General features: G+C 52.8%; 2 protein-coding genes across 2 annotated transcripts; both read right to left on the reverse strand.

The window, feature by feature from the left end:
- Window positions 1-713: 713 nt before the first annotated feature.
- Window positions 714-2,037, reverse strand: LRP88_11531 (uncharacterized protein; the record flags this gene model as incomplete). Its single annotated transcript, XM_083247957.1, has 4 exons — window positions 714-781; window positions 846-1,719; window positions 1,773-1,813; window positions 1,875-2,037. 4 exons carry the CDS (start codon window positions 2,035-2,037, stop codon window positions 714-716), a joined length of 1,146 nt encoding a protein of 381 aa, XP_083096236.1.
- Window positions 2,038-4,990: 2,953 nt separating this feature from the next.
- LRP88_11532 (uncharacterized protein) lies at window positions 4,991-9,708 on the reverse strand (the record flags this gene model as incomplete). Its single annotated transcript, XM_083247958.1, has 4 exons — window positions 4,991-5,022; window positions 5,076-8,026; window positions 8,145-8,317; window positions 9,058-9,708. The coding sequence occupies 4 exons, from the start codon at window positions 9,706-9,708 to the stop codon at window positions 4,991-4,993; spliced, it is 3,807 nt and encodes a 1,268-aa protein (XP_083096237.1).
- Window positions 9,709-13,442: the final 3,734 nt, after the last annotated feature.

Consider the following 13,442-nt stretch of genomic DNA (forward strand, 5'->3'; position numbering starts at 1 on the left):
CCTTTCTCCTTTCGGCTAGGCTGCCTATGACTCAGCAGTTTAACTTTAATTCAACCTCGTGTCTATTCCCCTCGTGTCTATTCCCCTCGTGTCTATTCCCCTCGTGTCTATTCTCCTCGAGGCCCCCCCCCCCCCCAAGAAGTGGGTCATTTTGTTTCTAACAGTAACGGATGATCCACCCATGATAGAGATTCGCAACCCAGGCCGATGACTTGTTGGGTGCTAATCTTGATGCCTGCTCCTACCAGAAGATCGGACTTGATACCTGCCGGGTGTGCGGTATTTTGTGAGTAGGGATACTGCAAACTTCATGGCCTCCTTTTGGTTTCCTTTAGGCTTAGAAGTGGTGCGGCAATGTATGCGATTACCTCACAAATCGACAGCGGGGAGTGGATCAGAACTACAGCTCTCAATAAACTCAACTGCCTTAACGGTCCCTACTGGCGCGCGGCCAAGCCGCGGCCGTGAACCACTACCTCCCGAGACGAAATCGACCGAGACAGTGTGAGGATGGGCAAGTTCGGTATCTACTGTATACACGATTAGGTGATGGATAGTCGAACCTAAGCCCTGCTCTCCTCTGTCGCCAAGCCACACCTGCTGTTGAGAGCTGGTGACGGTCGGTCGATGGACCGAACCTCGATTCATGACGTTGTTGCTTGGTCAGCCTCGCGTAGTTGGGATACCTGCATTCAACCGCCGCTCCAGGACTCTCAGACGCTGGACGCCTCCGAGTCCACATCGACCGGCTTTTCCCGGTATGACCGGAGACTTTCTCCCACTACTATGAAGGGGTCAGAGGCTTAACACCATAGCTCAGCACTGAGCGTGCAGAGGACACCTACTATACTGATGCTGACTGTATCGCATGTGCTTCTTCAACACCGAACGCAGAGGCTCGTGCTCGGTCACCAGTGTCGCCTGGGTGCAAGGCAGACTCGCCAATATACCTTCGGCTTCCCGAATAGCTTCTCTGAATGTTGGATCCGTCTGATTTGTCCCGCTAGAAGCAGGGTCTATGTAGAAAACAATCCTGATTGAACCCGAATTCGTTCCAGCCTCCAGATGGGTGAGGAAAATGGCCAAGAACTCGATGTCTTTGCAGAACCAGAGCAAGTTGGTGCTGCTCCTCAAAGGGTTCAATATCCTGCATCTCCAGCGGAGGCAGGAGTAGCCCTCGATGATGCCGGAGTCAGTCGCTATGATATCCAGCTGGTCGGGGCCGTAAGCATAGGGAGTCAAGGGTGTGATAAACGGGCCTTCGCATGCCAGTGTCTTCATGTCATCCGGGGGGACCACGAAGATGGCCTTGCAGGCGTGCCGTGAGTCCCGGCTCCTTTCTGTCCACGCCGCTCTGACGGGGCTGCCGTTGACCCTGAAATATAGACTGGCATGATGATTCGGCACTTCGATTCCGAACCTCAGCCATCCGAACACGTTCTTCATGCCTGGTATCTCCATCTTGCTTAGGCGCTTCTGCAGGCAATGCTGCGGCTGGATGTGCTGCAGAGGCCCTGACCGCCGGCGAGCCACCGCAGCCCAGAGGCCGAGCGCAAGGATAATCAAGCCAAGGGATGTGAGCAAGTTGACGCTGATCGAGTGCAGTATGCCCAGCGCAAAGCTGACGAGGCCGACGACGCAGTGTTGACGAGGAGTGCTCGTCAGCTTCGGCTTCGGGGACACAGTCGAGACCACGACCGAGCAGAAGCCCAGACAAGCCTGCTCCTTGACATTAGCGACACATCGTTTACCGACTTCAGCTCATCTCTCACTAAGAATCCCATGAATATCAGGGCAAAGTCGGTCCAGGAAGCTACCGTGCTGTTATCAGTGACCATGGCTCAGGATCCGCCGCGGCGACGGCGTCGTCTTACCTAACTGTGATGTTGCAAACAGCGATGTGGCCACGTGCAGCACGGCCTCATACCATATCAACCAGCCGTAGAAGGTATGGAGCCAAAGGACCTGTTGTCTGCTGTGTTGCAGCAGGTGAACTAAGATGGTGTCTGGAGCGACAGATAATACGAGCGGGAGCATGTTGGTGATGGTCAACTGCCCCGTGCGCATGCTGATGTCGGCAACCGGAGCGCCGCCCTTGGCTGAGCGGAGTACGGCGGTCAAGTTCTGGATGATTATTATGGATGAGATGAGTGACCGCGTCAGCCTCGGTGGCGCAAAGCCGGAGTAATCGTCGTCGTCTGACACTAGCAAGGCGTGATAGCAAGCCTTCCCTCTTGACTTACCATACGCGATCCACCTCGATGGATGGTGGGTGCGCGGCCGTGTGGCTTTCTGGAGGGGCTCGGTGTCGGACGGCCGCGGAAAGGAGATTCTGTCAACGAATTCTCTCAAAAGGCGGACCCTAGACAGCAATAGACCTGAAATGAGGTTAAAACCCAATATCAGCAGCCAGACCCATACGAAACCCATATCATGATCATCTCGGAGCGCGCTGGCAATGAAGCCTATATATGCCGCTAGAGTGTTTATAATCGATGTACGAGCGAAGGCATATTCTATTTTAAGCCGGCACACAAACCAGAATCCTGCTCTATAACCCGCTGGTGCATCCGAACTTGGCTTTGCACATCGCCCTGGAGGGGTGTTTGGCTGCAGCTCTAACCCGCCTGCTCCCCAGGTTGGCCCTGTCGACTTTTATCGAAAAACGGTGGCCATGGAGCCCACAGGAACAGTCTAGCCACCGCCCACCGCCCACCGCCCAACGCCCAACGCCCATATCCCACCCGCGGCTTGGAGCGCCTTGGCCATTGGAGTCATCCTGTATTCGGGTTGACGGGCGTAGTCTGCCGGGGACTCTGCCGAGGTGGTTGACCGTCTGCCGCCGATTTCGAATCTTGATGCGAGAACCGAGACGTAGGAATGGCCAGTGTTCTCGCAGGAGAGTTTCTAGAACCGTTTGCTCCCGTATCTTGAAAGACGTGATCGAGAAGCTGCGGTTTTAGGCTGCCGCGTAGTAAGTTTTGCTGATAGAAGTAGAATAGCGCAGCGAGGGTGAAGCCTGTCTCGTCAAAGTGCCCGGGGAGGATCTGCATCTTGACATGGTCTATGGACCCGCACTGGCCGCAAAGAACAGTGGATGTAGAGCTCTCGTCAAGATCGCAAGGAGACAGAGGTACCATGTGGGACACAGCGCCAGTAAGACCTTGGACTAGCTTCTCGAGGCGCTCGAAAACGTCTTCCGGCCCACATAGAAACAACGTGACGCCCGGAGAGGGGTGTTGAAAGAACTGGAGGCACTGACGACCCATGTTAATGATGGGTGTGTGGTCTGAGAATGTCCCCAAGAGAAGGGATGAATTGGAATTTTAAATTGGAATTTTATATTCGAATACGAGCCTCCCGTGACGCTTGGATGAGCCGTGCCAACTAACCTTCGCCATCGCCCACCAAGCCCATCCTCTCTAGTCCCTTTCTGATGCACTCGCTCTGTTTTTCCTTAAACTGCTCAGCAAAGTCACCTCCAACCTTTTGCGCGGTGTAATAACCCCATGAAAACAACGTATTAGCGCATATCCTCTTTTCCTTTATAGCATGATCTTTTTCAAAATGGACTTTGAACGACCGGGCCCCATCGGTAACCGGTTTGATCTCCGAAACCGCAAGGGCATCATGCAGAACGATGTCATGATCCCGAAGAAATCTCCTTAGCCTCCTCGTGTTCTTCTCGGCTGTGTCTTCGGTCCCGATGGCGAGTAGTTGGAGCAGAGGAATGCTGTGCATGCTTTTTGTTGATTTATTTTGTAACCTCACCCGGTACGTTTTGATGCCTCACTTTTTCAACTGCCCGGACGAAGAACCTCTCATCTTCTGCCTCGCTGGTGATCCTAATCTCGTACTTTCTCGCCTCATCGTCTTGGCTTTGGCTAGACTGCTTCCTAGTCTTCTTGCCATGTCGCCGGCGTTTTGGATGTGGGCCACCGCCCGCATCCGATCCCTCCTCTTCTGTTGAAGATCTCTTTCTCCTTTCAGTGGATTTGGTCTTCCGTTTTTGCCCATGCAGGAGGAGGACCTGGTCGATTTACCGTCACCGTTCGCTCGCGAATTGACGTACTCCTGGTCACCCTTCACCACAAACTTTGACTTGTTATGGGCTCTGCCATGCTCTTCGCTCCTGAGTATGTCACGGTCTCCACTGCGGTTCTTGGCTGTGCCCACCGTTGAGCGACTCAGCGCCTCTAGCTGCTCATCATCGGTTGAGCCAGTTGCGCTGCTAATATCGACGATATCGCGATGTTCCGGGCCATCCAACGCAAAAGGGCCCTTGGACGGATCTTGGAGAATTCGCTTGACGTTTTCATCTATGGCCAAGAGGGTATTCATCATGGCTATATCGGCGCCGTTCTCGATTTTCACCCCTCTCGCCGTATCGAGTTCAACGCCTCGGCCAATTGGGATTTGCGATGGCCCGTGGTCTCTGCCGCTCAGACGTATAATCTCCTGCGAGCGATTCGCTTCTTCCGCGTCGGAGACCAGCTTTTGAACCGGTATAGAATACCGGAAGAGCTGGCTTGGAATGAACTGACTCTCAGTATCGGCATCAATTTGCATTCTCCGCGTCGGGTCCCCCTCCGAGCTAGGTGTGGTGGAAGTGGTCTCCCTGCTCTGCCTCGGGCCCTCATTTTGGCGTGCATTGTTTGATCTAGAGGCCCCTTTCCCAGCATCTGAGCTGCCGATAGACTGCCGCCCGATTGATTGCCTGCCAGTTCCCAGTTGAAGCGTGCTTCGCTCCGTCTCATCTCGCGCCTTGTCACTAGCATGCCCCCCCTTGGTTTCCAAACCACAGTTCGAACCGCCCTTCGCTTTTTTCGACTGTTCTCTGACTTGCATTTTTATCTCCTTGAGATTAGACTCCGTTTTCATGAGTTTCTTCCACCCTTCGACGAGACTATCATTCGCTTCCGAGAGATCCTTATCTATAGTGCCAACGGCGCTTCTCGGTTTCTTGTGACATCTCGCGGTCCAGAGAGTGTCATGCACTCCGTCGAAAGTCCTCATCGCTTTCTTGAAATTTTCGATCTCAGCAAGCAACTCATCCACTTGGCTTTCCTGCAAACTCAAGCCTTCCCTTTGAGTGAGACCTCGAAGCTCTTGCAGCGCGGCCTCATGGTGCTCCTGTAACGTCTTCATCCGAGACTCACTTCGCTCCTGAGCCCTCTGCAATGCCTCCTCGTGATCCTCTTTCTCTTTCCTACCATCTCGCTCAGCAATTTCCAGTTGGCGAATCTTATCGCTCATCTGTGCCCTCAGGGCCTGTATTTCTTCCGAAAGGTGTTGATTCTTTTCGATGGCCTCCTTTAGGCTTTCCTCCAGGGACCTCATCTCGGACCGAGTGTTCCTGACCTCTCCCTCGAGCAGTCGAGCAGTGTTGTCTTTCGCAGTGGCGCCATCGATGATTGTCGACTCTAAACCCGTCCTCTCTTGGGACCAACGTTCCTTCTCTGCTGCCATCTTCTTCTCTAGGTCTTTTATCCTGTCCGCTTGTGTCTCGAGGTTTCGGATGGCCCGGCTTAGGAGAGGAGGTAGGTCGTTGGGGCGATGCGATGCCAAGTCGCTGTCTCCCTGGGTCATTTCTGTCCGCGCCAATGCCCCGAGTAACTGTGCCCTGAGGGGATCAAGACCTTTTTCTCTCTGGCCTTGCTCTTCAAAATTCTTCTTGATTTGCTCCTCAAGACGACTGATTTCGTTTTCGAGCCCTTGGATCTCCTTCTTTCGTGCTTCCGCCCACTTATCCCTCTCTGCTATTGTTCTTTGGGCCTGCGCTAGATCGGTCCGCAAGTCGGCCACCCTCTCCTTCGAGCCAGATAACTCTCTGTTCAAGCGTTCGGCTCCTGATTCTAGCTCCTGAGCTCTAGCATTCGAGCGCTGTGCAGCTTCCGCGGTTGTGGCTGTCAGACCCTGCAACCTCTGCTCTAGGCCTTCGATAATCCCCGTCTGATGTCTGCCCATTTTCTCCTTCTGCTCAAGCGCCTCCTTCTTTTGCCTGAGCTCATCCTCTTTCTCTTCCAGCTCTGCCTTCTTCTGACTCAGCTCAGTCTTTTTCTGTTCAATCTCTTCCTTCCTCTTTTCTAGCTCATCATCCTTCTCTTTTAACTCACGTCTCTGTCGTGCTAGCTCATCATCCTTCTTTGCGAGCTCATGCTTCTGCTGGCCGATATCGTCCCCTCTCTTGCCATCCTCTTCCTTTTTCTGTCTGATTTCGTCGTCCTTCTCCTCAATTTCCTTCTTCCGTCTCGATAGCTCACTGTCTCTTTGGCTGAGCTCGTCCTTCTTCTGACCAAGCTCGCTCTCTTTCTCGCGGAGCTGTTCCCTCTGTTGTTCAACTTCGCCGCTTTTCTCCTCGAGTTCTTTCCTGGTTCGTCTTAGCTCCTCATCTTTGAGTTTGACCTCGTCATGTTTCTTGTTGAGTTCGTCCTTCTTCTCCAAAAGCTCATCCTCCTTGGCCCTGAGCTCCTTGATTTTTTCACGAAGCTCATCCTCCTTGGCCCTGAGCTCCTTGATTTTTTCACAAAGCTCATCCTCTCTCTGCCCCACCCTGCCGCTCCTTTCTTCCGCGTCTCTTCTTCGCGCCCCATTGCACTCCTCTATTTCTCTTCTTAGTCTGTCTTCCGTCTCCCTACACCCGTCGATAATTTTTTCTCTGTGCTCGATCTCCTTTCCTTGGTTTTCTATTTTGTTGATCTTGAGTCGAACCTCGGCCTCCAAAACTCTATTCTTCTCCTCAGTCTTCATCCTCGAAGTTTCTGCTTCGTGGGACTGATCCTGTGCGTCCTTGAGCTGAGTCTGTAGACGATCGTTGGCGCTTGTTAGTTCTTGAACCCGCTGCGCTCCCTTTTCATTAACCTCTCGGTTTTCATTTTCCAGCCGCTGCAGACGAAGGGCCAAGTCACTCCCCCTTTCTCTTTCTTCATTGAGTTCCCTAGTGAGCTCCTGGATGTCCGCTCTCAGCTGACTTAACTCTCTGTCCTTTCCTTTCATCTCATTCTCCTTCGTCTCGACCTCGGCCTTCTTCTGATGCAACTTGCATTCGATATCATTGTAGTCCATCTCCTTCCTTGTCAAGGCCTCTTGTTTTTCCCCCATCAAGCGGTTGCTATGCTCTAAACTCTCCGTCAACCTTTTAATTTTGTTCTCGTCGCTGGTCACCTTCGCACCCAGCTCAGTTAGTTCGTCTATCTTCAACCTTGATCTTATCTCACATGTATCCATCTTTCTTTTTAACTCCTTTTCCAAAGCCGCAGCTTTTTGCAAGTCATCCTTGGCCTTTTCGAGATTGACCCGGAGCCGGTCGGACTCCTCTGTGGCTTCTTCTAATCTCTCACTGAGTAGCTGAAGCTGAGGCTCCTGCTCCCCTCCCGCTTCTTGCAGCTTTTTTATCTCGCAACCCTTCATCTCGATCTCCGCTCTGAGTTGTCGAATCTCGCTCTTGAGATCACTCATCTCACTGCTTTCATGCGCAGCTTTCTGTGAGCTAGCTTCACGCGCTGTAGCGAGATCCTCGAGCTTGGTGGCTGGGTTTTCGCTGTAAATGACTTTCAGGGCACGGTGTAAGAGTTGATGGGCCCATTTCGCCTCCTCGTCCGTGATATCCTTGCGTATGGATACGTCTCGGTTGTAGGCCTCGGCTCTGGGAGAGAAAGTGTCACTGGCAAGCGCATTGCTTTTCTCCCTGTCGAGTCCTTGCAGGTTGCCGTGGATCTGATGATCCGCCGGGTCGTATGTGGGATGACGCCGCATACCCAAGACCTCCATGGCTTGATCAAGTCCAGTGAAGAATTTGCACCATTGTTCCCAGCAGCGAGCTCGTTCCTCATCCGCCCCGTCGACTGGGAATTGCACAAAGGCTTTGTTTGAACCCTCTGCAGGGTCCATCTTCCGCAAGTCATCGATGAGGTCCTTGAGCACCTCCTTTGTTAACTTCGGTAGTTCCTCTTTCAGCTCGTCTGTGGTAACATTCTTGCCGGCCTCGGCCAGAAACTGTAGCGTGTAGAGATGATACTTGTCGAACCTGCCACTCGCTAGGTTTCGCACCATTCCAAAGACAATGTCCACGCAGGCAGCATCAACTTGCAGCCGTTCTCCTTTTTGGTGGCAGGATCTCTGCTATGACTATGCCCCCCGCTGACCTCTTCCTCTTTCTTGTCTGGCTCGTGCCTCCCGCGACATCGCTTGAGTTGACGTTGGTAACAGCAAGGTCGCTCTGGCCTGTCTTGCCGGGTATCCCTGGCTGGGTTTCCTCCTTCTCAGCTTCAGGGGCGGCGCCCGACATCTCGTCGTCCTGGCCGACGTTATCGCGCCGCTGGGGCCGCGCTTGTTCGGTCCCAGCTTCAGTGGCATCGTTTGACATCTCCTCATCCTCCGGGCCTGTTGCAATGGCTGTAGGCATGGATGGACCTTGGCCGCTCCCCGCTGTTGGTTCCTGGCTCACCTTTTGCTTTTTCGCCCTCCTGTTTTTGCTCACGTCGCTGCTTTTGGGCGGAAGCGCTTGTGCTTGAGGCTTCTGATCCTGCCCGATCATGTGTGTTGACGGCCGCCCCCGGGGCCGCAGCGCGTACCGTGACGGTTCACCCAAGGCTACTAGAGCCGGTCTTTTGGCCGCCATTATCTTGGTTCTATGATTGGCCTTGAGCTTTTTCCCCAAGGAAGCAAGCCTCTCCAGTAGCGGCCAGCCGTAGGAAGGGTGTCGGGATGGGGCACTTTGTACTTGAGAGCACAGGCAGAGGGACTGGTCTATGATTAGACGGCAGCGATCTAAAGTTGGTTCAGCAGCGACGGGCTCCCACTACGCAGATCTCCAGTTCTGGGTGCGTTACGGATCTTTTCTAAGCTCTATATACGCTTATTGTCGCCCGTCGCCTATCTCAGGGCCCAGATACACGTTACACTGAATACGCTATTATAAATGCTCCTTTCCACCGTCCCCGGTGTTCTCTCATCCACATCCCCTGGTTTCCTGCTGGCAGTGCACGAGTAATGAGCCGGCACGTTATATCCAACACATATCCCATGGTGCCAGGCCTGGCAGCCCTCACAAAATACCAAGGACTTCTTTTGACCCTTTCGACTGCGAGTGCTGGGTCTCCTTGACTCGACTCCGCCGACACCGCAGACACAGCGGACCTCTATCTTTGTAGCACCGTCCCGCCCGAGCTCTTGAGTGACAGCGTTCGCGATGCTCTCTGCCACACCCTTTCCCAGTTGCTGATGTCCTCCGCCGTTGAAATGGTCTTCCCCAAGTGACTCGATCAGGCTCCGTAGACTTTCCATTCTTTCGTCGATGGCCTGTAGGCCAGCATCGTAGGTGCTTGGCGCTGGGCCCTTGCCGACCTCGGAGTTCGTCAAGGGCTCCAAGACGGCGCTCAGTGCTTGGACCTGCAAAAACAGTCTCTCAATGCTACCTCCGCCCTGTTCGGCATGGGAAATCTGAAGAGCCAGGAGCTGTTCGATAGATGACAGCTTGGTCGCAATTTCTCTCGACGGAGACTCCTCCTCGCCCAGCACTGCTCGTACATCCGCCTGGATCTGACTGCTCATCTGATGTCGCAGCGGGATCCACTTGTCGAGAAGGAATTTGGAGATGCCGAGGTAAGTGAGTTCTGGCACCTGCCGGAGGTAGGTCTGCATCATGTGTGGCAGAGTCTCCAGCTGTTTTGGAAAATGCTCCTCGTGGGGGTAGGCATTACGGGCCATGTCGAAGGACAGCAGGCTTGGCCTTGGAGAATGGGTGCAGTGAAGGCACGACGAGGCTTCTAGAGGACAACAGAGGAACTAGACATTGAGGTCAGCCCGCCGACTTTTGAATAACACGCGCAAGACTTATATTTTCCCACGCCGTTGCCTCAAGTTGCCGTTGGGGTAAGCGTCGTTGCTGCACGTGGTGTTAGACATGGGATTGCAGCATGATGACTCCAGGCTCCTTGAGTGGATGCGTCTATCTTTGATTCAACATGACGCAATGTGGCACACTCAGCATGTATCAAGGGGCGATATCACTTGACGTAACGTCTAATGGCAAGTTCTAACATCCTCCATGCCACAACATACCCACCCCCTATCAAGCATTCCTTCAAGAACAAGAAACCAAACTCTAACCTCCGTTATGGTGACCCACCGTGCCATAGCATGACCATATGTTAGATCCTAATGATGTCAGACACCAGAGGAAAAAGTTTTAGTTATTAAAAATACCAGAAAGAATATAGCCTCGGCGGGAAATACAACACCTCCGACTCATCATCGTCTGCAACCCTTTCTTGCTCGGCCTTCTCGAGGTCTGGGCTATCCATCGGCGTAACAACCCCCCTGTGATCAGCGTCGTGATCCTCAAGGGTCGAGCCACTTCGCCCCCAGTCCACCGTGACCCATTCGGTGCCTATCTCCGCTGTCTGGTCCATCATCAGGCAGATTGTCTTGGCTCCTTCTAACGCCTCTACCGAGAACTCGTGGAGCCAATGCTCCTTGTCTTGGACCCTCGTCACTATAGCATTATCGCATGAAACGCTGCAGCTTTCTGGCTGTTGTTGGTAGTTGCAGTACATCGCCATCCAGTCCAGTTGCTCAAGAACTTCCTCCCGAAGTAGCTTTACTACACACGGATTAGGCTCAACATCTGTGCAGCTCCGTAATAACTTGAGAGAGTGTCGTAGGCATAGGCGTTCACTTGGGCTAGCCTTCTTCGCCACGCCGTCCGTGCTTTCGATCAACTTCAAAATCAGAGATCGTGTGTCCATGGGTGAAGGTGTATGAGGGGGCTTCAGTTGTCTTTTAACTTATGCCGGGACAATCATTCACCTCAAGTCCCCGTTACAGGTCCACCAGGAATAGCACAGCTCGTCCCTTCGCATGCGGCATGGCAGGGCAATTTCCAAACAAACACTCTGAAACCGCAGGGCCCCGACTTGTATTAGACCAAGGGTGCCCAGAGAAGGCGGGTGGCGCCTGGCGGCATCAGGTCATCCACGGCATTATGGAGGAGTGTCAAGGGGGACTTCAGCGCAAGACTTGAAACCGCGGTTCTTTCTTATTTCTCAATGTTCAGACCCTCATTAGTCACCTTTCCTCCACATGATACGCTTTTCTCGCTCCTGGGCCGTTCCATCCCACCAACGTGGAATCGCGTCTATTTCCTCCAAGTCTATAGGACGTTCAAAGCCTTTTGGGAGACCATCCGCGAATCGGCAGGATCATTCGACGCTCACCTGAGGCGCACCCTCGGCAGTTATGTTATGGTCACCTTTAATAGTGATCAGAAGAAGGAAGTGGGAACGAATCATACCCGCGGTACTTGGTACCATGGATAGCCGCCCTTTTTCCAAATGCAGTACTGGGCCCCTTACTTCTCACCACCTGAGAGTAACGGCCGTATCCGCCTGGGATCTGCCTCCCAAGATGGTCCATACTTCAGGCGTTCGCCCTCTGAAGAGAGTCCAAGGGTCTTGACAACGAGGGAGTTTCAGGTTCTCGAGAAGATGGTCCATCAGGATTGGCTACACTTCACCATTCAGCCTGACCAGCCTCGCCATGAGGCTGATCAGCAGGCTACTGAACGTTACTGCCGACGGGCACTGCGGCGTGTTGCCCTGCTGTCTGGCCCTACCTGGGGGAGCAGTGGGAGGTTGGAACATGTTGTACCATGGAGGCTTCGAGGTGACGAGGATGGACGATATGGAGACATGGATGCATTCCATGTTCCTATACCTGCTGCGGTCGTCTCGAGAGATGGCCCCGATACTCTGTCGAGTGACCCTACAATCATGTTACCGACTCAGCATAATGTCATGGAGTCGATCAAAGCCCTTCGATCAATCCCTGGCCTTTCTCGGCAGCTTATCCAGCTCTAGATACTGTACAAGGGTTGCAGGATGCGACCGTCAAAATTGCTTCGGCAGTGTGAGCTAGAGTGTGTGGGCACCAACTTGCAGCTTATGTCCTCCGCTGTGCGAAGACTACAGCAGGTCACTCGCCCCGCAGTTAGTATCTTAACTAATCTTGGAGTATCGACTGGCGAACGTTACGTGCACAGCCGGCTGTGCATTTAAGAACCCGATGACTAAGTCCATCGCATAGCCAATCAGAGGCTAACCCAAATCAGCCACGAGAGCCACGCTTAGCCACAGGACCTCAAGCCGATTGTAAGGTGCCTTTGCAAGCTGTTGCAAGCTGCTTTTGGAAGCTGCTTTTGGAGGCCGGTTGTAAGCTGCCTGGAGTGCCTCAGCGCAGTTAGTCCCGGGGCCTTCAGCGCATTCAGGGCCTATATTTCACGGCCTTCAGGGCCTCAAGCGCAATTGGGGATCAGGGCTCAGTAACCTGCTTCTTATTTGCACAGCCGGCTGTGCACGTAACAGTCGCCGTATCGACTCGATATCAGGAGAGAGCAATATCGCCCCGGTACTCGCCACTCCTCCTAAGAGCAGTGCTTCTAGAAGTCACGGAAAACACGCTGGTCTCAATTGGGCGAGATCCCTGAGGGTGACTAAGCTGTAGTCTTCGCACAACAGAGGAGATGCACGAAAAGGTGGCTAGGGAGAGAAGGATCTGACCGTGCGTTCACCGGTGCGTCAACACAGTGCGCACAGTCTTCGTGCCGAGTGGGGTACGTTGTTGGATTGGGCCCTGCACTCTGAGGGTGGTGACGTGCCTTCAATGGCGGGCCGGGTGATCTCCGGATAGTCAGCAGACTAAGTTAGATCTTTTTTTAAATAGTTCAAACTTAAATACTTATTATAAATTATAATACTTAGGGATAAAATTAATAATAACTATTAGTTATTAAATAGAAATTATATAAAAAGTTACTTAATTAAACTTAACATAACGTACTTGATAAGCATGCGGATCAGACAAGCATGCGGATCAAAAATCTCAACCTCTAAGATATAAATCGCAATAAAAACACAATAAACTAATTAATTAAAACTACTTACTATATTCTTCCCCAGATATCTCAATCACTACCTGACACGTTCTTGCATTATGACCGGGCTTGCCGCATACACCACAGCGCCGAACCCCCGGTCGCGCCGACCTTCCTTGACCACCACTTCTCGACGATTCAGCCACTACCTGCGCACCAATATCCATCTGATCAATTGCTTGCCTTCCTTCATCTAGAGTCATCTTACCTCTTTTCTGTAGGCGGGTCCTTTTTGCCCTCCGCCGCCGGCTTAGTATCTCATTCGCCTGTCGAAGGTCTTAGACCTCAGACCTTAATAAGGCATTCTCATGCATTATTGCCTTTGTTCCTTTCGAAAGAGACTTTAGGGCTTCTAGAATTGACTCAGGGGAGCTGCTTTGATGCCTTCTGATTCGTCTTTCAAGGTATTCAGACTGAGATTGGGCCTCAAGGATGGTCTTTGGGGTCTTTGAGACCCAAGGGTTAGAGGGGCCAGCCTCCTCCTTAACCGGCGTTGGAGTCCGTAGCTGCA

This window comes from Fusarium phalaenopsidis, assembly GCF_050370095.1.
Source record: "Fusarium phalaenopsidis strain FUZ10S chromosome Unknown contig_32314, whole genome shotgun sequence".
Lineage (NCBI taxonomy): Eukaryota > Fungi > Ascomycota > Sordariomycetes > Hypocreales > Nectriaceae > Fusarium > Fusarium phalaenopsidis.